General features: G+C 43.4%; 1 protein-coding gene across 10 annotated transcripts in view; it reads right to left on the bottom strand.

Moving 5' to 3' along the window:
* Window positions 1-26,025, bottom strand: part of NIN (ninein) — a 105,027-nt gene that overhangs the window by 69,930 nt on the left and 9,072 nt on the right. For 9 of the 10 annotated variants that reach the window (XM_079914966.1, XM_079914972.1, XM_079914968.1 and 6 more), the window contains exons 4-5: window positions 15,265-15,346; window positions 3,426-3,595 (exon numbers count right to left, since the gene is read on the bottom strand). The exons of the other annotated variant lie outside the window; for it this stretch is intronic. In XM_079914966.1, the coding sequence (XP_079771092.1) occupies window positions 3,426-3,595; window positions 15,265-15,346 (252 nt within the window). The remainder of the gene's footprint in view (window positions 1-3,425; window positions 3,596-15,264; window positions 15,347-26,025) is intronic. 10 annotated transcript variants of the gene reach the window in all.

Genomic DNA, 26,025 nt, shown 5'->3' with positions numbered 1-26,025 from the left:
ACTACTCCTCATGAAATATTCATGTCATGGGAGACCCAGCCCCCTCCCACCTTCAATACTGCCCAGCAGCACTGAGATGAGGTATGAGTCCCTGATCACAAACACACCCAAGGAAGAAATTCTTTTTTTTTTTTTTTTTGCGGTACGCGGGCCTCTCACTGTTGCGGCCTCTCCCATTGCGGAGCGCAGGCTCAGCGGCCACGGCTCACGGGCCCAGCCGCTCCGCAGTACGTGGGATCTTCCCGGACCGTGGCACGAACCCGTATCCCCTGCATCGGCAGGCAGACTCTCAACCACTGCGCCACCAGGGAAGCCCAAGGAAGAAATTCTTAACACCCATGGGCAGGAGACAAATGGGCCTGAAGCAACCAAAAGGGAGAAAAAAAGCCAGAAGTTCAATAAAGAACTCCTGACAGGTTCTGAACTCCTTGTAAGTTAAGAACAAATAAATCCCACAGTTCATTGAGAATCTTGCTCTCCTCATCTTCCCCACCTGAGGGCCACTCTAGAATAGGGAAGATGACCTGGCACTCCGCTGAGCCCTAGGCAGCTTCTGTAGAAGGGAGGAGGGTTTCTACGGCAAGGCCATGCTGCCCAGAGCGTGAACTGTGTTGGCCAACTGAGTGGCCCTCAACCGCTGAGGCTACTGCAGAAACTGGCCAGGAAACAGGAGCGCTATCTTGACACAACAGGATGCAACAAGACCGACGCTGAAGAAACTATGCCACAGCCCGTGAGGGCAGCGCATGTGACCCATGGCCATGGTTACTGCATGAAGCTGGGGCTGGCCCTTCTTACTGCCCAGAGGAACATCAAAAACATCACACATGGTTCTATTAACTTTGTAAAGTGATGAATCAACTTGAAAACTGACAGGCTCCATTCAGCTAGCAAAACACTTCATTTTTAGGCAAGAAAGCAGCTGGATGAACTTTGGTTTGAGTCCACTTTCAGCAATTAAAAAAAGGGGGGGGTAAAAATGTGTTATGTGATTCTACTATAGGCTTTCTGGTTGGGATATAACAGACTCTCAAAGTCAAGTCAGTAGAGTCCTTGGGGAGAGCAGACACAGAGATAAATGACTCTCTACAGCACTCTATTTGCTCTCTACTGATGGTGGGTCGTTACATTAAAGCTTCTGTGGATAGTGTCAAAAGGTCACACTTGGGCTTCCCTGGTGGCGCAGTGGTTGAGAGTCCGCCTGCCGATGCAGGGGACATGGGTTCGTGCCCCGGTCCGGGGGGATCCCACGTGCCGCGGAGCGGCTGGGCCCGTGAGCCATGGCCGCTGAGCCTGCGTGTCCAGAGCCTGTGCTCCGCAACGGGAGAGGCCACAACAGTGAGAGGCCAGCGTACCGCAAAAAAAAAAAAAAAAAAAGGTCACACCTAAGAGGTTTCTGGAGGAGTTAGGGAAGCTGAAGTTCATTGGGGGTGAAATGATTCTCCCAACATACCCTCTCACTAAGACAAAAGCAGCAAGATTTTGCCCAGACTCAGGCCTCAACCCTTCATTTTATTTACACATAAAACCAAAGCCTCACTTTTTAAACAGTACATCTCCCTGGAAATCAGTAAATAAGATTAAATAAGGATATAAGAAATATCCTGCCAGCAACAAAATCAGCTCTGCCCAAGAAGATTTCTGAGTATCCCCAGGTGGTAACTAGAAACTCTCTTCTCAAAAAAACAAGCAACCATTTAATTTGTGAGCACCAAGTAACAGTGCCTCAGGTATTGAAAATAGTTGGAGAAAGGAGATACTAGACTTAAAGGTGTTTTCTGTATAAGAAAAGCTTCCCCCGTAAAGTGTTGAGACCTATTTTAACCATTTTTTTCACAGAGAAATGTCTCAGATACATTCTACTCTTTAGGGTTATGAAACAGATTTAATGTTATAAAATGATACCCTTCCTGATAGCAAGATATTATGAACACTGCAATAACTGAAGTATGCAAATTACTTGCCTCCCTGAAATAGTACATATAACACTTTTGTGCATGTGAGTCTATGTGTTTTCTGGGGAAAGGGCCCTACCTAAATTCTCAAAGGGACCCAAGAAAGGGTCTCAAACCGACTGAACCAAGATGGGAAGTAGCCTCTGCCCCAGACCCATTGGTCCCCAGTGCTGTGATGTTCTAGGCAATGTTTTCCTTTTTGCTTCTCATGGTCTTTCTGTTTTCAGCTGTCACTTCTCACCCGCACCACTCACACCATTTTTGTGGTTTCTGTCTCCCTTCTCCCCTCTAGCTGCTTTTCTTCCTCTCTTCTCACTCACATTTCTGCCAGTGCTCCTTTACTTCTATTGTGAGGATAGGTATCACTGGATTTTAAAAAAAAAGGTGATCTGATCAGCAGACCAGTCACGTGTCTTCTAACTCGCAGTACTTGCGGTTGTTTTCATTTTTGCTCAATACTTGAGCCCTTTCCAGTTACCTTTGAGTTTGTGGGGTTTGTAGGTATCTTTGGGTTTGTGAAGATGCCAGATGTCTGACTGCTGGGGACGTTACTGGAGCAAGCTTCTTGTAGATTTCAGCAAGCTGAACATGGACTTGAGACAGCAACAAACACTCATTCCCCCCCATCAACCTACGATCTACAGACTACTTTAAGAAACTTGAGGCACTTTGTCTCCTTCCCAGCTTATATGAGCATCTGAAGTATCTGCATCCCCAGTCTAAGCTGGGATTTACAAGAAATATTTAGAGCTTTCTCAGCATGGCACCTTCAGTCATGTTCTATAAATGGTATGCTGGTAAATGAGCCGTAAAGAAACAAGAAAATGTCACTGCTTCTCCTTAATTGGTAGATTATAGCACCGTGTCAAATGGAAAGAAGGGAGATGAAGGAGGCAGGGTAATCTCTGACTGCTAGGGAGCCAGACATGCCAGGTGGGACAGAACCACTAAGAACCCTGGTAACTGCCGGGCACTGGGACAAGGATGAAGTTGCAGAGCTGCTTCGTCCCACCACAGAAGACAAGATGCTGGCTCTTGAAATGCCTAACCACACTGCCTTCATTTCTTACCTGTCACGGCGGCTGTCTTATAGTCTGCGGGGAAGGAGCTGGTTAGCTTTTTACGTAACTAAAAATAACAGTGCTGTGGAGGAGAGAGATATTCCCAAGAAGAGCTAGAAGTGACAGACCTCAGATAGTATAAAAATAACTGAATTCAAAAATGTATAAACATAAAGCATGCACAGAAAGGTCAGCTCTCCAAAAGTTGAAACAGATGAAACGTATAAACAACAGAAAAAGTAGTCACATATATCCAAAAGGCAAGTAATAAGATCAGCAAGTAGTTGAAAAAAATGGCTGAGAAAAGCCACAAACCCCTCAGTTCTCCTGTCTCTGCACCACTGTGATGTGGCTATCCATGGCTATCCACACCTGTGATCCAGAAGGATGTGCCTGTCCAATTTCTTACCTCACCGCGGTCGCTGGCTGGGATGTGTGAAGGCCTTGCTTCTTCATCGAGTGGCTCAATCACTGTCACCTCTGCAAATTCCTCCACGGATCCTTGAAACTCGGGTAAGGACCTTCGTCCATAACGCTTCCCACCTCTAACATATTTGGGCTGAGCTTCGAGAGTGCAGTCTGGGCAAGGAGACAAGAGTTGAGGCCACATTACATGACAATCTCAGCCCCTATCTGACGCACAGCCTTCGGACACAGCCTCTTATACCAGCCCCAAAATAAACCACCACCGTTTGCCAGTTGCGGTGGACGTGGGCGTATATGAGCCAGTAAGTCAGATGCAGAGCACAGCTTCTAATTCCGAATGATTTATAGCACCCCGAGTATATCTCAGCATGTGGTGGGAGAGATGAGGAGCCAGCAGTGAGGGATTTGTTTAAAACTAGGGAATTAAGATCAGGACAAAGCAAGCGGTCATATGTGTTCTTCTGTTTATTAAGCTCTGTTTTGCAGACAGAGGGAACAGGAGAGGGAAGGATCATACTACCAGAGACACGTTGGAAAATGATGATTAAAAAGAACACCTTATCAGCACTGTAAAGTTAGCATTCACACCAATTAGTCTGGAACACACCCCTCTAGTACCTTAGTGAGTCCTTTGTTAACCATCCCACTTTCTGATCCATCAGACAAGCAGGAAGACAGAACAAAGAAACTGACACAGTGGATCCTAATCAATTAATGACAGCTCACTGTTCATATGAAACTTGTCATCAAGATCTCATTATAAAATTAAAAGCTGTGGAATAAAATAGCAAACGCAAAACTGCATTAAGAAAATAATATATTATGTTCTTTTCTCTTCATGAGCTTTGTGTTGTACAAAATAAAAGGAATGTGTATAAGGGGAAAGTCATCTCTTGACCCTGAAGGACTTCAGCATTCAGCAGAACATGTCTCAGGTTCAGCCTTCATCACCACCCCACCATCATCACCACCAACACCACCAACACCACCATCACCACCACCACCACCGCCATCACCGCCACCACCACCACCGCCACCACCGCCACCATCACCACCACCATCAACATCACCACCACCATCACCACCACCACCATCACCACCACCATCACCACCACCACCATCACCACCACCATCACCACCACCATCACCACCACCACCACCATCACCACCACCACCATCACCACCACCACCACCACCATCACCACCACTACCACCATCACCACCACTGCCATCACCACCAAAATCACCAGCACCACCACCACCATTACCACCACCACCACCACCACCACCACAATCACCATCACTACCACCACAATCATCACCACCATCACCACCACCATCACCATCACTACCACCACACTCATCACCACCATCACCACCACCACCACCACCATCACCACCACCACCGCCATCACCACCACCATCACCACCACCAAAATCACCAGCACCACCACCAACATCACCACCACCACCACCATCACCACAACCACCACATACTAACCTTTCTCTACAATGGTAGCTTTAGAGCAATAAAATAAATACTTCACTCATTAGAAATGTCAGCTTAGAGACACACTTTTTTTAGCACCTTGAACAGAATCAGGAGAACAAAATATTCCATTAAAATATAAAACTGGCAATGCTTTGATTTCAGTTCTTATCACCCACATGGACATACTGTCTCTCTGGAGAACATAATATGTGTTCTGTTTGAACATGACAGTCTTAACAAGGTATGTCTGAACTCAGACATGTAGATTTTTAGATGAGGGCTGTACACAGATCATCAAAACAAGGGTAACTGATTAGATAAGAACTAAAAGAACAAAACCTTTCCTTTATCACCACTGAAACCATGTTGGGGGTAGCTATTACTTTGTAGTCTCCCTGGGAGGACTGGTGATCCTGCGTGACTAACTCTGTCCTCCCCGCTCCCATGCCCTTCCTCTGGGATAAGCTTAGGTTTCACAATTGTGGTCAGAAACATCCTGAAAATGCTCGGCAGAGCTCAGAGTGAAGTATTTATGCTTGCTCTATAATTTCTAGCAATATTTATATCCAAAGTCCCAGCCAAGTCATTTTATTAGGTCGAGCGATTCTCTTACAGGAAGTGTTCAAGCATACAAAAGTTATATTGAAAGTCGCATGCATATTTGAAGGTACCTTTTATCAGAAGACAGTGTGTCAGCTTGTGAGCGTTCAGGAGCGGCCCAGACACCCGAGCTACTTGTTGGCAGCTGACACCCACAGATGCTAGTCAGATAAAAGGCAATGTAGAACCATCCTTAATTTATTACATATTCTTACATTTTAGTGGCAGACAACAAGATACACCATTAGTGATGATGGGGGTTTGGAAAAGATTAAAGGGAAAATGTATAACGTCAGAAAATGGAACGTGGGATTTTCCCGGTATGAGAACATAAGTCATGGTCTGGGGAAGGAAGTGGCAGAGGAACTCTGAATGCATGCCGCACTTTTTCAGAGGAAAAAAAGCAGTGGGGAAAAGCCACAGTCTTAAAACAAACAAACAAACAAAACCACAACCCACTGTGATTTAATCCAAAATCCACCTGTGGATGAAATATTTACTACTAAATGTTTCATGCTGTGTAGGGAGCAGTGGTAGATTTGAAATAGCTCTTTTTCTAAGCAATGAAAGATAACAGACTGTGAAACATTAGGGATCCTGTGGAGTTCTGGTTTATTTATACACTTACTTATTTTTGCATTGCCAGGAACTTTAAATTAATTCTTAAAACTCGAAGTTAATATCTTTCACAGAATGTGCATACATCACAAAGTCAATTTCTAGAGAAATCTATTAAAATGTAGAATCTTCTTGAATAAAGATATTAGCACAAAGGAAAAATGGGGCATTAAAGTTTCCTCGTAAGAAATTTCACAACACTTCCATACAATAAAGAATTAGACTAATCACACCAATTACAAATAGTTATATTTTAGACGTGAACACACTCCTACAGCCTTCTTTTATTTAGAGCATCAGCCTCATTGTATTTACAAGATAAGAAGGGGAAGAAAGGCATTAAAAGTAAGGAGATCCAGAGAGAACATTCATGGTCAACAGCCATTGTTGTGCTAAGCCTTTGAAAACTCCAGCGTTCTCCTGATGAATTTCAAGCAGGGCTTTACAAGTGCTCAGCAGCAGTCCACCAAACAGGAGGCCTTGGTGGGGATTTCAAGACACCCCTGCCCACCCAAATTAAAGAATGCCTTACCCCTCCCTTACCATGCCCAACAAAGACTTGCCAAACCACAGCCCTGGGGCAAAGTGTCTTTACTTTATGGGCACATCTAGATGTGATGTATGTATTTCAGGGGTTTAGCCTGGAACAATTTTATCTATGCCAGATAATATAGGGTTATTTAATTTATTAAGAAATGAAATTATTTACACACAGCTTCCTTTAACATAAGTGTAAGTAACTGCACCGATCATAAGCTCCAAGGAGGGACATGAAATGCCAGCGGAAAAAAAAAAAACCCGAGATATAAAGGACTGCTTGTACTTCCGGTATTTTATTTCCTTGAATGTATATTTATGATTCTACCTAGATTGTCAAGCTTCTGAGCCATTTCCCCTTCTTTCCTATTTTCCATTTTCCCTGTTTGGCATCACTACATAAAAATACAAATGAGCTTTGAAGGAAAGCAGACAGGCCCGGCCTGCCCAGAGGAGTCTTAGACTCCTGGAGCCCCTGGCGAGCTCACAATGAGGTGCACCAAGAAGAGAAACTCCAGAGGTGTGATCATGTTCACTTTCCAGAACGAGGATGAACCACAGTGCACATGTATGACTTGTGACCAGAAGGTCTTGCACTTACAATAAAAGAAAAATTGAAATTCAATGTTAATGAGAATGACCACTTGGCACGGGCCAGCTGCAGCCAGGGAAAACAACCAGCCCCCCACCTGTCCCTTCGCCTCTCCCTCCCTTCCCCCCTCTAACTGAGCAGGGCAGTTCACACTCTGTACTCTCTCCCAGAACTGCCCCAGCCACCTGTGTGATGTGGATGGCCACTTGGAACACGCAGTTCTTCCAATGACCAAAGGCGAAGCAATGAGGACCCAAGAGGAAGGTGAAATCGTTACCCAAAAACCTCAACACTATTTATTCCATCAACGTTTTTCTTGAAAAACACAAGGCTTAGGACATGGGATGAGGTACCATCCTCAGCACATACATGGGAAGTTACAGGAGAGTTTCAAAGATGCACTCCAGTATTAGGTGGATTCATTTAACTTATATCTATCAGACACCTGCCGTGGGCAAAGCATTCTATCATACTTGTTGAGGGATAAGATGGATATTGTAACACTTTTTGATTCAAACTTCCCTGTTTGACCTGAGGATGCTTCCAGGGTGAAGAAGAAAGCCCTGCCTTTATGGTGCCTGATCTTCCTGTTTTGGAATTGCTCATGTAGACCCCCTTGCTTTCTACTTCCCTTCCTGCCCCATTTCGTTAACCTGGGAAATCATTCCCAGAGACCCCACCCCCTTCCAAAGGACCTGGGCACGGGGGATCATCTGAGGCCCTGTCTATACTACATTTCTGCTGAACTCACGGGATTCCTGAAACCCCTCTGAAAATAAGGAGTCAAAAATGAAGCACGTGTAAACCTCAGGACAAGCCCCCCACGAGAGGCAGTCACGCAGCAAATGAGCACCACCAGCCCCACTGCACCTGCCACCTCCTCGCCTACTCTGAACGCACCGTTGCACAGGGCTTACACAGTCAGAGTGCAAACCCACACCTGATACTAAATAAGAGAAAAGGGAAGAAAAGAATCAAATCAAAGAGAAAAGGGAAGAAAAGAATCAAATCAATTGTTGATCATCAAATTATCAACACAGAAGGAGACAGAGAGATTGAGACCAATAGCAAGGGAAGGGGGTGAGGGACAGAAGACAGGCAGAGAGCTGGAGGCCTATGTGGGGATGGGGGAGGGGAAGCAGGAGGAACTGATGGATTGGGGACCAAGAGGTAGGAGAAGAATGGAGTGAGGGGCCAAGAAGGAGAGGAGAGGAGGGTGGAGGTGAGTTGGAGAAGTAGAAAGAAGGGATGGGGAGGGAGATGTCCCAAGGAAGCGAGGAGAGAAGAGAAGCCAAGAGAGAATGAATGACATAAAAAGAGACACCCGGAAAGCCTTTGGACACTATCGGCCATTCCTTCTGCCTCCCAGTGTGCCCCGCCTCTGCAGGGACCGTCAGCAGGCAGGCTCCCCACCCCAACACTTCGTGTGCACACAGCCCTTGCCAAGGCAGCTGCTTCCCAGCCACTAGCACCCCACTCCCCAATCACGCCTCTCTTCCAGAATCTTCACACGAGATGCAGAGGTCAACTGGAGCTTTCAGGTCCTCCCCGGATGCAATGACAGAATTTTAGGAGCAGTCTTCACATCATTTCTTACCAATCTGAGTGATGTTTCCTGCACGAACACAGGGGCTTCTGGGCACAAAGGTAATAAGATGGCTCTGATTAGCCCTGCCTGGAAGGAAGCATTGAGGGGAAGGTTAGCACCCCGCAAGGGTGCTGAGGATGGTGGATGGGTGTGGTCTGGCAACCCCCAGGGCTGACTGGTCTGATCAGATGGTCTATCTAAGCCCTAGAGCAGGTGAAGGTCCGTCAGTAAGAAAAACTCTTCGAGTTGATAATGATGATGTGATTGTTCCCCAACCTTCTTCCCAGGAGGATCGGCCTGCCTGCATCTTGAGCCATTTGGGGGATAAAGGCAGAGATTCACTTATCACCTAACTGAGTCCTCCCCATCGTTCAAGGCTCAACTCAAAACTCATTTCTTTCAAGTAACTGCTTGGCACAAGTTTCACGGAACGTTTTTTTCTGTGAATTTAGTGCGACCCATACTGTTGACAGCTCCCGATTTAATAACGATCACGGTCATATTTTTCTAAAAGCATCTTACATGTTAGAATTACCTACCCAGCTGGACTGAATGCTTTCCAGGGCAGCAGTGCTTCATGGAAAGAGCCTGTGGGCTCTGAATTCAAACAGACCTGGACCCTCTGTCCTTATCAAGGTGAGGAGGACCTAACGTCCTGAGGCTTGGTCTCCTCATCCGGAGGAAGGGAAAACAACAGGAGTTCCGTGGGGCAAGGTCACTATTCTGTCAGGTAGTGTCCTCCCACCCAGACTCCTGGGGGTCAGCGGTGGCTCAAAGCCAGCAGAGCAGAGTCAGGGAGAGCCTCACAGCCCCCAGTCCCGCAGTAGATTCCCTGACCTCATCTGTCGCCATGGGTGAGATTACTGGCGAACACACAGTGACGACATCCAGTCTGTCATCTCAGAAACTGAGGCTGCCTCCGACTCATTCATGCCCTAATTTTCTCTTCCTTGTCATCTCCTTTCCCTTCATCAATGGGCTGACATGAGAGGACACACCAATTCTCTAAGACTCCCTGCAGAAAACTACCATTTTCATGTCCCCAGTTTGGAAACCTTCTCATACACTGGAATTGAAATAAACTTACATCAGCACAACTCCCAAGCAAACTGTTTCATTATCAACATTCGCACCAGCCCTATTTATTTAATTTTAAATAACAGGAGTATCTTTTTTGCACATACACATATTTTTAAAAGAGTGCCTTCTTACTCCTTGTAAAATCATAACAATAAGTATTCTTCTATAGGACAGCTGAATAGTTGCTTAGTCTTTGATTCCACAGATACATCATAATTTGCCTAACCAAAATACACTGTCAAATATTTATTCTTGAGATATATATATATAGTTTTGGGTTTGTTTTTTTTTTTACTATTTTAAATGACTATCCTTACACACACATCTTCATGCACATCCATAATTATTTCCATAGCATAAAATCTGAGAGTGGCATTGATTGGCCAAAGGCATTTTTATGGTATTGTTTTACATGATTCTAGGAAGGTTTTATCAGTTTACATGACCACCAGTGGGCGTGAATGTTTCCAATTCCCTCTGACCTTAGGAAATGGGTCCTCACACCCTCTTTTGATAGTGGTGGTGGTTAGTGGTAGTGATTTTACCTTACTTTTAATTTTTGGAGAAATTTTCTGGTGCTCACTGTTAGCATCTCATACATACCAAAGGAACCGAGGACTAAGCCCTTACTCAACCAGAGAGAGGACAAGAGAACATGCCTGTTGGGCCATCTGTGTATATCTCCTAAAAACAGGGTCCTCAGCCAGAGTTCAGTTCAACTCTGAATACAGCTGCAAACACAAATCTTCAATCACTGCAAACCAGGATCTAGCCCACTGTCTGGCCATGAGACCTGCCTTGCTGAGTGAATGAAGAGATATTTGTTTATTATATTTATAGCTTCCCAAAATATAAGGAAAATAACTAGAAATAGGGCAGTTTCTGGAATCAGTAATGTTTATTACCAAAAAAAAAAAAAAAAAAAAGAAAAAGAAAAAAACAATCATCTGCCGTGCCTTTTTTTCTAATGATTTGGTTTTTCCAAACCTGAGTTTTCCCTCACCAAATAAACAAAGGAGAGATATTTTACATTAACCGCATGAGGGAAAGAAAGAGCTTCCTGCATTATGCTAACATCTACTACAGAACACAAATCTAATGTAAGATGCATCAAACAAGGACAAAATCTCTGGAGAACAGATCCAGACAGCATGTTAGTACCACGTAACTTAGAGCCTGTGCCAGCATCTCCATTATAAAAATTAAATTGTACACATAGACATGAGGGAGCGACGCCATCGGTGACGTTAATCAGTTTGGAATTTACAAAGGACTCTCTACATCCCCAACCCATTTTTCTGACCTTATCTGAATTTCAGTACTTTTCATTGTGTACTATTGTTGTTTAGGGAAAAAACTCTCTCCTAGGAGTCTTAGAATCATACACATCAGCATTAAAAAGATGCTGGAAATCATCTAGTTCGTACCCGCTAATTTTAAAAATAAAGACACTGTACCGCAGAGACGTTACAAATGGCACAACCCAAGACTACATAAATAATGACTTAATTCCATCTCCTCTGACATCCTATTATAGCTCTGTGTTTGTATTATTTATATACAACTGCCTTTTATTAGAAGAATATGAAAGCATGAACTATACTGGGCATTTGTCCTTAGGAAGCAGACCCTTATAGTGTCAACTTATGTTGGGTGAAATTTTATAGAAACACAAAGCTAGCTTTCTGCTAAATGTAGATGTCATTTAGATATTAGGAGACAACACAACTGAATCTTGGAGCTGAATGGATTTTAAGTATTTTCCAGCACAACTACTTTCACATACGAGGCAACTGAAGACCACAGAGGTTGTGACGTATAAGGCCACCAGATTAGAGGAGCAGGGCCGGTATTTTGTAACTCCTGGTTCAAGGGTCTTTCTACCTCATCAAGCTGGATTTTCTGTATTACAGTCAGGTGCAACACCTGATATTTTTAACCTATAAAAATCTTGGATGTTATAAAATATCAATTCATGACCCACTCAATGTCTAAGGCTGTGCACCATGGCCCTCCTATTTTTGCAGTCACCTTCCATAGTTGAAGAGTAACCTTTTCCCTCAAAGTCTAGGAGGTCCACTGATTTGAAAAGGCAAGACAAAAATACAACAGCCCTGGCCCCTTACGGCAGAAGATGAATTAAGTCCTGAACAGCCAAATAATGTCACTAATGATCAGGTGAAACCTGCTCTTATTTGCTCTTTCCTTCTGCCTCTGGCCACCTGTCAGAATCTTTGGGGCCAGGCTGCACTGACTGAGGACTGCTGCCCCCAGCTCATCCATCTGAGGGTTAACATCCTCAAGCCAAAGCCTCCTGGAGTCCCATTCCTTGGTGATACAGTGTCAGCATCCTCCCCTGCTACTATCTGTGAGACTTCAATTAAGCCACATCCCTCTTTGAGCCTCAATTTGCTCATGAATAAAATGGCAGCATTTGCTCCAGCCCTACAATCATATGGTCTATGAGTTAAGGGAGAGTTATTTTCATAAAGGGGAAGGAGGGGGCGAACTCAAGTGGCCTCTCGATATACAGCATTTGAGTCCTGATTCTTCTTTCTCTGTCTTTCCCCAGCCAAGCCAGACAGCCTATGGGGGTGGAGTCACATTTTCAAGTGGGTGGGAGAACATCTGAGTGGAAAGCGCTGCACGATCCCCAAAACAACTGGAAGGGCCAGGGAGCGATGGGCAAAAGATAGAAGAAGCAGAGATTCTCAGGAACAAAGAAGGAATGACTCCCAGCCTCATATGAGATAAAACACTCTTAAGGCACAGGCTCAATCCTGGATTTTACGCTGCCAGGCCAAACCTTAGGAAGTCGCATACACGCTGGATGAAATGCTATAATTACTTTGCTGCTTCATTACACTGATTTGGGGCAGCTCAGTAACAAAGGTTTGCTGCAGCCCACCCAAAGGATGGAGCACGCGGTGACCTATAAAAATCCCTCTGAGTGTCCCCCTGGAAGATTTGTCCAAATGATGGCCTCAGCCTGCACAGCACTGAGGCATATACATAACTCTGAAACTACCGCCTGGAGCTGAATTCATAAACCTTACTTCCGAGCTGTTACCAAGCTCAGCCAGCCATTGTCTACCTCCCCATCATTCAGAGCCCTCTATGGGGCACCCTTCACATTTGTGGTCACATCAATCTCTACATTTATGATGACACTTTTCTGGCAGGTGATAGGAGAGGTTTTGAAGAAAGAGCAGCAAAAGGACCACGTGAACTAGTGGTAGCACTGCCTGTTCCAAACCCATATTATGGTAATACAGAAGAACACTGAACTTAAGCTTACGTTACCTATGCTTACATGAAATAAAACAGATGTGGTAATGTCACCATAGCTCTAGTCAGGGTCCCTAGATCTTGCACTATTGTCATCAAGATGACAACCTTGGGGCTTCCCTGGTGGCGCAGTGGTTAAGAATCCACCTGCCAATGCAGGGGACATGGGTTCGAGCCCTGGTCCGGGAAGATCCCACATGCCACGGAGCAACTAAGCCCACACGCCACAACTACTGAGCCTGCGCTCTAGAGCCTGCGAGCCACAACTACTGAACCCATGTGCCACAACTACTGAAGCCCGTGTGCCTAGAGCCCGTGTTCCACAACAAGAGAAGCCACCGCACCGCAGCGAAGAGTAGCCCCTGCTTGCTGCAACTAGAGAAAGCCCGCGCACAGCAACGAAGACCCAACACAGCCAAAAATAAATACATTAAATAAATAAATTTTTTTTAAAAAAAGATGACAACCTTGATTTCAAATTTTTATTTATTTATTTTTGGCCGCGGGATCTTAGTTCCCTGACCAGGGATTGAACCTGGGGCCCAGCAGTGAAAGCGCCAAGTCCTAATCACCGGACTGCCAGGGAATTCCCAAGATGACAACTTTAAAAAAGTAAAACTGCCAATAAAATGTGAGACCCCATAAGAACAACAGTCCATGTTCCAGCAGTGGTCACCTACAGAAATTCTACTTTTTGTCTGGAAAATCTCTAGAATGCAATAACCTCCCTCCTAGGCCCACTGGGGGCTTGCAGAGAGCTCTGGAAAGCCTCAGAGTTGGCAATAATCTTAGCAAAAAGGGGGAGACTCCATCTGGAATCCAAAACACTGCTAAATGCAGAGTTCATACATATGACACACATCTGGGGCATTTCAGAAGATACGATGAAGAACTAGATCACCAGTGAGGATGAGACATGAGCTCCCACTTGTCCTGCTTCTAAATAGGTCACACTGAGTGACTCCTTACAGTGACAAAATGTCAATGATTTCTCCTCAGTCTCAGCACTGGACTATATTTTTAGTGTTCTCTTTTTTAGTGAGCAACTCTATGGGTTACACACACTGGTAAGATCTGTAGCCACCACCACAATCAAGATATAAAACAGTTTCATCACCCCCAAAATTCCCTTGTGCCCCTTTATAGTCAACCTCTAATCCTAGCCCCTAATAACCACTGATTATTTTTTTATAAAACCAGACTGTATTATAATATAAATTCCAACACTGTTTTAGACTTCCCCTTAAATATTTACCATATTTCATTGCTTTTAAGACATAACCTCCCCCCACACACCCCTAGATTAGAATATTTTGAAATTATTATGTGTCTTACAAACAATGGCATTTTACCATTATAATTGAGAATAATTTTTCTTTTTAGAGGTATATAAAATAATTGTGTCATAATTTATGGTGCCTTTAAAAAAATCAGTGAAGTATAATATTAAGTTTTTCATTTCATAACGTTCATTGGATACTTACTATGTGCTAAACATCCTATTAGGCACTAAAAGTACAAAAACGAACAAACGTGGACCATAAGGAACTATCACTCGAGAGGAGATAGAAAAACAATTATAATATAATGTGATAAGGTCTGTAACAGAGGGCTATCCGCTCAGTAGGACTGAATAAAATTATCTCTTCATTGGCCAACCTTCTTCTTTCAGACAAAACTCCCCCCCAGTTCATACTGTTCCTCGTTCACAGGAAATGAGGAGGGAGGAAGTACCATTCAGCCCCACTCTGCTCATTCCTAGAATGAGTTTTGGCCACACCATCTGACACACCTCCTAGGAACAATCCAGTGATTTCTTCCACAATTCGCTGCTGTGGTAGAGAAGGCTCATCTTAGTGTGCAACAGCTGCAAGGCTTTTATGACCATGTCAAAAGACCAAAAATACCCACTCAATCTGTGGGAGGCGGATGCCCCAAAGCTTTCACAGACATGCTTCAAGGTCCCCAGATTCTTCCCTGGACAACTTTTAAAGCAGAAGGAAGAGAGGAAAAGTTAGTGTCCTTACCTGGTTCTTGAAAGTGTTCTTCATTTGATAGAGTTCTAGACAAGATAAGTATTAATGCTTCTTTAAATTGGTCAAAATGCACCTAAAAATAAACAATTCAAAAGAAATTCAAAATAGTTTCCACAGCCTTAAGGAAGCAAATCCATCTACAAGGTTCCAGAACCATTTGTTAGCATCTGACAGCCTTGAAGTGAGTCAGATAACCTGTTTTTGTTCCTTTTTTTCTTCATTTCTCTAAAGCACTAAAGGGAAAATAGGCTGATCATTTTACACGCCAGTGTCACCAACACTAATATCAATACTTATTCAACCCTGAGGGGGAAAACTACACAGCAAAACCCTCTTTATAAACTCAGAAAAAGATAGGTTTTGAATTCTTAGCTCCTTTAATTTTTCTAAACAAGACCGGAAGAGAAAGATGTTAGGTTAGGTACTAGAAAAAACTTTCCAAGTAAATGATCCTCTGTAACAATGTCCCAAAGATGCTTTCATCTCTTAAGATATTCTAGAAGAGGGGAAACTACCTTTCGAAGATGACTTGAAATACAGTCTTCCTTGAGGCAGGAATATGTTATATATTTATCTCCCAAGGCCCCTGTAATTCTATAAACAAACAGAAATCAATAGCAAACACAAAGAATAAAAGAACCTTGGGAAGCATTCTCCCGAATTCTTAAAAATACAATTACCTTGACTGAAGTAGGAAAGAACCTGAGTTTCACTTAAGTGAATACTCAGAATTGGGATATTACTTTGGTTAACGGGATAAAATAGTTTTCTTTATGGTCAAGTACGTTCTTCTATAACTTAAATTTACATGATCTCACCATGCGGCAGAAGGGAGAGATGGTATTTCTTCTCATCATAATTATAGTTTAATAACGTGGTGCCTATTTATACAGAACCCTGTATGTAAATACAAAGTTGGTAAATTTATAACTTGTGCTGCTATGGGTCTCTTTAGACATCATTACAAAACGTTGCCTAGGAGATTAAATATAGTGACAGATAAAAACCACTTCTGAATTAAATGTGGAAAAGCAGCAAACCTTGTTAGTTATCTAAACAACGAAGGAAACCAATCATATGTCCTATTCACGCAAATCAGTGCAAAGGAGAGGAATCCACTGAGATTCATATGTCATAAAATAGCATATGCTTGCAGTTTACCACTCTCTCCCAAAGAATATGTGATTTCTCTACCACATTCATTTTGATTACTTGAAATTGCTTTCTAAAATCATATTCCTTTAGATCACACAGACTAAAAGTCAGCAGATTTGTGCAGCCAGAGCAGAAGTCTGTTCAGGAAGGGAGGGCATCTGCTAAAGAGCCAGGGTGGTACAATCAGTGAAGGACTAAAAGATTACAGAATTATAAACTGTGCTAATTAGGTTTCATAGCTGACGAATCACGGAAAAGCCTGGGGGAGGAAGGAGAACTAGGTTCCGCCAGAGTCAGGGATGGGCTTCAGGCACCGTGGCATCCAGCTTCAGTTACCGGGGGCGAGGCCATCTTCCCAACCAGCCGGCCCACAAACAGCACCTACCCAAGCCTCTCCCGCTCAGGGGCATCTCCCACCCTGGCATCTACTATTTCCTACCAGAATCAGGCTTTCCTCTTAGGGTGGGCAGGAGAAGGGTGAGGAGTGAAAGCTCTAAGCTGGGGCAGCTGGGTCTAGGTCCTGACTCTGGCTCAGCCACTGTGAACTGGCTCAATTACCAAACCTCTCCAAGTTTTAGTTTGTTCCACTTGAAAAATGGGTTATCTAACAACTCATCTTTATGATTCGCTCAACAGATATTTATTGGGCCGCTGCGATGGGCCAGGCCCTATCCTAGGCCCCGGTGATAGAGCCGCCATGGAGCGCGTAGTCTCAAGAACTGTCACAGGGAATCAGGCAGGTACTGCTAAGGGCACTGCATGTATTTTATGTTATTTAACATAAATAACATAGTGGCTTTAGGGAGATAAAATGAGAGTCATGTAAAGTGTCTAGAACTTCCTGGGACTTGCTAGGTAGTCAGCAAGTGGTAGTTAACACTACTAACAGGACTAGTAATGGGGGTGACTGTTCTCACCACTTTCACAGAGAAACAGGGCCATATTTCAAGCAAAGCAACTGGCCATGAGAGTGACCCAACCAGCCAAGTGGTAGGGCGGGGGTGACAGCAGGAGGCCCAGGAGCCTGCCTCTCCCCAGGACCTGTGCAGCTGGCCAGCATCAGAGAAATGGATCCGGTCTGCTGTGTCTAGGGACCCCAACTCCGAGATTCTCCTCTCCCTTAGGGTATCAGTGGACACGACCCAAATGAAAGCAGAGTCCCTCACTGCCACAGTAATGAGTTGAACAGAAGGAGGCTCCTGTTTCAAAAGGGATGTGGTTGCCTTGAGACTTTCACAACCTTTATATCTGACTCTGTGGGTCTCTGCTGGGTCTCTTCAACGTGTCAGTTTTGATAGAGGTCATTGGAAAGAGCCCTTCGGAATTTAGTCCTAACATAGTTCAACTCGGCGGGGATTAGCCATGCAGGTAACTCAGGGGTTTCTGGATCTCAAGTTTACTTCCCCCAACCTCCAAACATGACAAAGACGTCAATAACCTGGAAGTTAATTCTAACCAACTTCTAAGACTTTATTATACCAGATTCAAGGGACACTTAGGCCTCATACAAACACACCCACTTCTGAGACAGTATGTACCTCACGGACATAGAGGTTGCTCCTCTCTCAGCCTCAGTCCTCTAGAGCATGGCAGACAATCGGGAAGCAGATACGTGGTGTGCAAAGCTGAGGAAGGTGTCGTAAAGCCCACTCGCTCTTCTTGTAGAATATGCCCTGGAACCGACTCAGAAGCTATTTCCTCTCACTCTACATCATTATTATCAGCTTCATTTTCCTGCTTCCCAACCCCCTACAGATTAGAAACAGCAACTAAAAGACAGAGACACTTCAAGGTAAGTACAAGAAGTAGCTACTGACATACTGGGATTGAGAGAAGACATTAACTATACCCCCTCGAACAAAAGTAAAGTATAATTTTTTATACTTAAAAGAAGTTTAAAAGACATACGCACTCAAAACCTAATAGGCTGGGGCTATTTAGTATTGAGGCAAGGATCTACGTGCTGCTAAATAAATCCTGAGGGTATTGTTCTTATAATACAGAAGAATAACTGACAGACCAAGAAGATTTTAAATGATCAAGAATAACCTCATGATGTTTATTATACTATTTGGTAGGGTAAAACTTTAATAAAATTTTCTCAATCCCCAATGGTTAACCCCTTTTAAATTTTTTTAAAGTTTGCCACTAAATGGGGTAAGAGATCCAGTTATTAGAAAATTACATTAATGAGAGTTCTGGGAGCATTATTGTAGGCTCATTCTGTCCTGGATATCTGGCCAGTTGAATCTCACGACATCCATGAGAGACGGTCAAGGTCCCTCCTTTGAACTGAGGGGAGAGAGGCTCAGAGGAAGCATGTGCCTTGCCCAAGGCCACCTGTCTTGAAGTGATAGAGTTACCGGGAGAACTGAGGCCTTCTGAATGGACTCATCAAAGTCCAGCCACCCTGCCTGCCCCAGGCCCTCTTCACTCCTGGTCTGACCTCTCAGGGAAATCCCTCTGCTGCTCCAGGTCAAACCGTCAACTTTACACAATGTCACCAGGTACAAAGTAGGACACTGGGGACTCAGAGGACACAAGAGCAAGAGAATATATAAGATTCTAGAGTGTGGGAGGGTGGAATGGGGAAGAAGAGAAGAAAGTTGATTAGTAACTATAATACAAGGCAGAACCTAGCAAATACTTTGAGAGAGACAGAAAAGGCTGGTAGGGGCCTCTGATAAATGAGCATGTCCTAGTAGGCCAGCAGGGAGGAAAAGAGGGACAGTTTTGTGACATCTGACTTCTCCAAGATGTTCACAGGCAGAGCTTAAAGGTTTCCAAATGGACTTAGGATGTATTAAATCAGCCACATTTTAGAAGGAAAAAATCTATAAAAAACTAAACACGGGGGCTTCCCTGGTGGTTGAGAGTCTGCCTGCCGATGCAGGGGACACGGGTTCGTGCCCCGGTCCGGGAGGATCCCACATGCCGCGGAGCGGCTGGGCCCGTGAGCCATGGCCGCTGAGCCTGCGCGTCCAGAGCCTGTGCTCCGCAACGGGAGAGGCCACAACAGTGAGAGGCCAGCGTACCGTAAAAACAAACAAACAAACAAACAAAAAACTAAACATGATTATTAACTCAGGGGTTCTTCACAATCCAGCAATGCCTATCTGGGTGACACCCTTCTTCCCCCACAAAAAGAATCTAAAAATCCAAAACAGAAAACCTGGCAAGCTGATCAAAAAACAATTGGAGCAGCTTGAAGTCTTAAACTGCCCTTTATTTTCCTTCTTGTGAGGGCAGAGACACCGGACCCTCTGCTGTAAATAGCAGTAAATTCCACATCTTTCAAGAGAGTTCTCTAATAGAGGCCGGTGACTACTATTTTCCATCAATGCTCATGAATACAGATGGGGCAGAAAAGCCCCTCAGGGCACAACCCAGAACCAAAACGTGAATAAACGCCCTTATTGTGAAGAAATGCACGTCAGTGGGCTCACTCAGTTCAGTCCCTGTAATTTTGAAGTACCATTTTTTCTCCTCCAAGGGAGCTTTACTACTGTATTCTGTTAAAATTTAGAAATCTTCAGAAATATACAATGCGATTAAATCTCACATGGTAACCAGCGAGAGCCATGTGTACCTCGGCTGGTATCCCCTCATTTGAATAATAATTGCCGCCATTCATTTTACAAGCATTCCTATACCTTGTATGCCTCAAAGGGCAGTTTGCAGCAGTGGGAAAATTACATGACTGACTAAAAACACACATGACATTTAAACTAAATTAACAGGAAGACTAGTTAAATCTGATATTTTTTGTCATGTGTCACCACCGCTTAATAGAAATTTACCTCATCACTTTTCCTCCCCAAATTTCATAGGAATGCTTTTTGAGAAACATAATTTGCCTTTCTGAAAAAATAATTTAAGCACAGCATAAGAAACAAATTCTATTTCAAACCACGCACCAAAAACCCTGTAACAGGAAGTAGAATGAGGAACTTAACGTTGCATAAAATCATCTCGAGCAATCATGGAGATCAGATGCATACGGTTTCCCCATGTGTGCAGGGAGCACTTCAAACAGACCTGAGATGAGAGGGCTCAAGCCAGTGTTCAACAAAGTGGGCTTATTAGACCAGACAAAGGCCCACGTAACTCTCATCACACTTAGGAGGTTTGCAGCCATTAATACACAGGGAAATCAAAGAAAGGACATTCAAAACATTAAGTGGTAGCTAAAATGGGTATAGAAATATGGACTCACCAGAAGGGCAATGTAGAGGAAAATAACTGACAGCATTATGCAAAGAGAAATGACACAGAAGAACAAAGAGACATGGTTTCATAATGAAAGATACAGTTACAAATGTTTTCTCCTAAATACAGCATTTAGGTTTTTGCAGCTTAGTAGTCATTTACTGCAGACAACGTGGAGAGAGGCAAAGGCCATTTTAAGAGGTGGGTTTGTAAAACCTAAAGCGACTGTGTGAAGTTGTACTCCAAGATGGACCCAAGGAGCCCTGCCTACAGATAGAAACAGATGCAAACCACCGCCACACAAGAGACTTGCTAGCAAATCCATTCCCTACTCTAATGAGCTTTCTCAGAAAATCATTCCTGGGAAGTCACCATTTATCGAAAACCCACTCTCAGTGTGTAAGAGATGGAGGGGGGCAGTGTACAGGGAGACACAGGACACAGTAGTTAACTGTGTTCCTGGCTCCTAGATGGCCTTTGATACACATGCTCTAAGTCAACCTCATCCCAATCTTATAGGGAGGGTATTATTCTTCCCATTATAGAGATGAAGAAACTGAGGCTCAGAGTATTTAAGATAATGTACATACATGGCTAAAAAGTGGCAGGAGTCAGTACTTGAATCCAGGTCTGATTCAAAGACTGCTCCAATAGCATACGGCATCCATGTGGTGGGGGAGGGAGTTTGAGGATGGGGGTGGGTTGCGGGGGATGGAGAATGAGATCCATATTTGCATATGTGGAGTCTGAGGAGGCTGTGGAGACATGCATTCAAACTCAGGGACTGGGAAATCTGGGTTCCCATCCTGATGCTGCTTCAAATGAGTTGCCTGACCCCAGACAAGTCACCATCTTTTTCCAAGTTCTGGGTTCTAGGTTTCTCTGTCATACAGATGAACACTGAAGTCTAAAATCTGTGCTGGACACTGAAGAACTTTAAGTCCCCTCCATCCAAACAAGAAGCTACTCATAAAAGTATAAATGGAATACTGCAGAAATCTAATGAGCATTCCTGATCATACTTTCTCTGGTGGGAGTGACAGTCATTACGAAATAAAGTAGGTAGAGAAGAACAGCCATTTAGCACCTGCTCATACCTCTTGTCGAGAGTAGAAGGTCTTCCCAACAGGCTGCTGGAAGGCCAGCCCTCCCCTTTGCCCTTGCTTTATGTCAAACTAAATACCTTGCGAGGTTCACAGTATACAACACCAAAGTCAATTTTGCAGTGAGGTTGACAAGAAAGTGTTAATAAAGAAAAGATGCAAGTCTTGCAGCCTCTTAATCAGAAGGTCTTTTTGTTTATAAATGTGAACTATAGACCCTTAGGAGTTCAAATCAACCCCACAGAGTCACAAGACCAAAATGGAATTAGAAAATATCCCTCACTGTTTCAGGTTAAACAGTAAGATAGATGGCAAAGGTTCAGACATTTAAGAGATGTAATGAGAAATGTTCCCACCTTTCCCTCCAACTCATTCAAAAAGCCCAGATCAATAATATGAAACAGGAGTATGAACATGCGGTGGTTATAAACAGGCACTGTTTGATGATCAAGGGTAGTTTTGCACATAGAGAACAAGTACAAATAATCACCACCAGAAAGTACTGCTGTACTTCTGATTCACTTTTCAAACAGTTAAAATGTATATAAGTGAAAGAAATCTTAAAAAGCTGAATGAAGTGGAAACAAACCAGCAAATGGCCATATACAATTAATCGTGATGCTTATAAAAGAACACAAGCACTTGAAAATGAAAACTGCAAAAGCTGAGTGGAATTATATACTTGTACAGTTATCAAATTTTAATACAAAAAATTCCAAAGTGCCTTTGATGACCAAAGTCCACACACCTATGGGACTCTTTGGAAGCCAATGGTAAGTTCTGCTACCACGCGGCTTGTTCTGATTCTAAAGAGTGTCAAGAACATGAGATATGTCAGCATCTAGATTCATATTAAAGAGTAGAGCAGGGAAGCTCAGGGGATGGGGGGGCAGCTTTGTCTCAAAGTTAGTGTACTCAATAAGGAAAGGAAAATGTATTTCTAAAGCTGGACCTAACTAAATAAAGGCTTCAACAAAACCAAGGTAAATTATCACCTTTAGGTTCTGATTTCTTTTTTTTTTTTTTTTTAGGTTCTGATTTCTAATAAAGGAAATAGAGAGGCATGTGGAAACACTTCCTTTAAAAGGCACAATAAACAGGAAGCAACTACAGCTGGAATTAATTGCTTGGGTGGAAACTTCGTTCAATAAGTGAGCTAACATGGTTCCCTTTGGTTTTTTTTTGGTTTTTTTTTTTGCGGTACACGGGCCTCTCACTGTTGTGGCCTCTCCCGTTGCGGAGCACAGGCTCCGGACACGCAGGCTCAGTGGCCACGGCTCACGGGCCCAGCAGCTCCGCGGCACGTGGGATCCTCCTGGACCGGGGCACAGACCCGTGTCCCCTGCATCGGCAGGCGGACCCTCAACCATTGCACCACCAGGGAAGCCCGGTTCCCTTTCTTAAATGTTTGTAGTATTTACTCCCAGTACAATTCACCTGCCAGGAATGTTACCTGACCAGACTATAAGTTCCTCAGTGTTTCAAGGAATCCCTTGTCTTGGGGGTCTGACCCACATGACAGGTGCTTAACTGATGACAAAGATATGAATGGAGCTCTTTTGATAACCTAGTAGGAAACACCTACCAGCAATGTCCCCTTTCCTTTATATCAGTGATCCGCAATCTTTGGGCGTTTCAAACATTTACAGGGTAACCACCATGCTCAGGGGAATATGGTTTCAAGTTATAAAGCAAGATCAGACAGATTAATTTGAGGGTAAATGGCCCATTAGTAAAATGCATGAAAATGGCAAGTCGATTTAAGTTACTTTCCTTGACAACTGTCATAAGAAACATTAGGCTTTAAAAAAAAAAAAGGACAAGAAGTTATGAAAGATGGATCTTAAGATAAAAAATAAACAGATAATATTCTTAGTTGAGGGAGAAAACGCTTTTTACCTTATTTCTTTTTCAACAAAAAAGATTAATTCAGCTTAATACCAAAGGAGGTAAAACTCAGATGTTTTCTTTTATTTAAAAATTATACTTGTTATGATATAAAAGACAGAATTAAAACCACAAGCATCCAGGAGGCTGATGGGTACTAATGTGCTCCAAAAGTCAATTTAATGGAAAACTTTAGTTTACAATAAACATAAGTTGCACTCATACCATAAGACCATTAGAATGCTGACATACCGGACATACACAATACATATTTTTTGAATTAACGAATCGATGAATATATTTAGGTTTGTCATGCTGTTATTTCTTTCTCCTTTTTTATGAAACCAAACTGCTAACTCTTACATATTTTTCTATAAATACCATCTAAAGAGAAGAAAGACGGCTGGTATTAGAAACAGCTTACAATTTTATAATGTTACAACTTATGATTCCTCTTCCATATATCAAGATGGTAGAACTCGGAATTCTCCAGTGAAGTCTAAGGAAATTTTTTTCTTTATAATTTAAAATTGTAGACCATACAGAGTATCTTAACAGCATATGGCCCAGTTTATGTGATCATCTGAGAATAATTCAGTTTCACAGAAAATGCAAATCTAACAGTAGTGCATTAATTCATGCCAACCCTGCTCTCAAGACAACCACCAGGGACCTCCCCCATGAAATCTATATGCATACATCTATTTAACTTTTATCACTGGCTCACTAAGTAAATATCAGGCTATAGACCACTTAGGTATTCATTATTCGCAGGCGAAGAGCAAACGTAAAGGCGGGCTGGTAGTGTCAAGTCATTAACGAATCAATCGATAACTGGGCCCCTGTTTTAGTCTGCCAAAGGAGGGCAAGGATGTGTAGCATCTGGAGAGCAAGCTGTCGATCTGCTGCCAGGGAGCAATCTGTTTACAGCAGCGGGTTCCACATTTACACTGGCTCTCAAGGAAACCTGAAGTTGTATCATGTCTTCTTCGGCTTTAATAGGTGTGAAAACAGATCCCCACTTTGATACTCTTCCTCAGATACCCAAAGGACTGAGATCCCCAAGGACGACAGGGAGAAACGCTACTCTGTTGGCTCCCCGAAGTCTCTGAGATTGAGGCAGAACTAGAAAACATTTGAGTGCCTTACATGATGAGAAGCAAGTCGGTTAATTCTCAAAGCTCCCATCTCTATTGCTTTCAAAGCAAGATTTTTAGCATTTTTTTAGGGATCACGTGTATTCACAAGCAGCTAATGCCCCCAAAGTTACCAAAAATGGTTCTAATTTTACAAAAACTCACACTTTCTTTAAGTGTGAGCCCTGTTAAATGCCACCTCCACGGTGCCAGGCCCCCAAGAACATCATTCACCTTCAGGATGATCGCCACTCCCGTCCATCTCACATCACAGAGAGCCAATACACTGCACTGTATCTGAGGCCACCTGCCCAAAGCTTCAGCTAAGAGACAGTGAAAATGAAATGAAGAAAAGGAGGTTTGGTCACTGGAATAAAGTTGAGTTTCACAGCTGCTTCCTCAATTTATACCACGTGATAAAAACGGACGTCTACAAAGTGTCAGCGATGGCAGCAACAGAGCTCAAAAAGTACGGCCCATTTTTCCTTCTCCTCATGCAAAACACCAGCAGCAAGACTCAACTCAAAGCCATACAAATGATGCTCTCAATTTTAATTATGAGAACTGAAGACACTGTCAGGTCAAGACATCCTTCCCACTAACAGCAAGAGGGAAAAAAGGACCCCTTCTCACGTCTTACTCATCTGTGACTCGATCTACGGGGAGAACGTGACTATTTGTTTTCGTATGTAAAAGCTAGTATCAGTACACACGCACACCCCTGCTGGAAGCAAGTCGTGCTGGGTTTTAAGTAAAACTGCACTTACCCTCCTGTCTTATTTTCTGGGTGAAAGGTTTAATTAATGCTTTACCCTAGGAACAATCCTCACGAGAAATAGCTTTACGGGGAGTGAAAGTCGTAACAGCAAGCTGCTCTTCCTGGCAATGGCAGTTTTCTTACTGTACTTTCCTTCACTTCCATGGAAATCTCAGCCCCCTCTCTTGATGAGTGTGGAGTCCATAAAATGATACACAAAGAATAAGGAAAGCACCGGAAAACATCCTCTTGTTACCTTTTTCTCTTTTCAGCTGAGAGGCTCAGAGGACACCTTCATTCCAGAGCACAAATTAAAGCGGGCCCTCATCACCCGAGCAAACTTCGCTGCTAAGTCACACCCATTACTTTTTATTTTTTCCTTTTTCTTTTTTCTGTTTATCAGGTTAACAGCTAAGAGCACACACCTCCAGGATGTTAGAAACAAGTTGCAACACTTGTGGTTCGCCCCACCCCCAGCGCCCGGGCAGAAACCACACCCACTTCC

This window comes from Stenella coeruleoalba, assembly GCF_951394435.1.
Source record: "Stenella coeruleoalba genome assembly, chromosome: 2".
NCBI classification, from domain to species: domain Eukaryota; kingdom Metazoa; phylum Chordata; class Mammalia; order Artiodactyla; family Delphinidae; genus Stenella; species Stenella coeruleoalba.
Note: the sequence above shows the minus strand (reverse complement) of the source record. Positions and strands in the feature narration are given on the sequence as shown.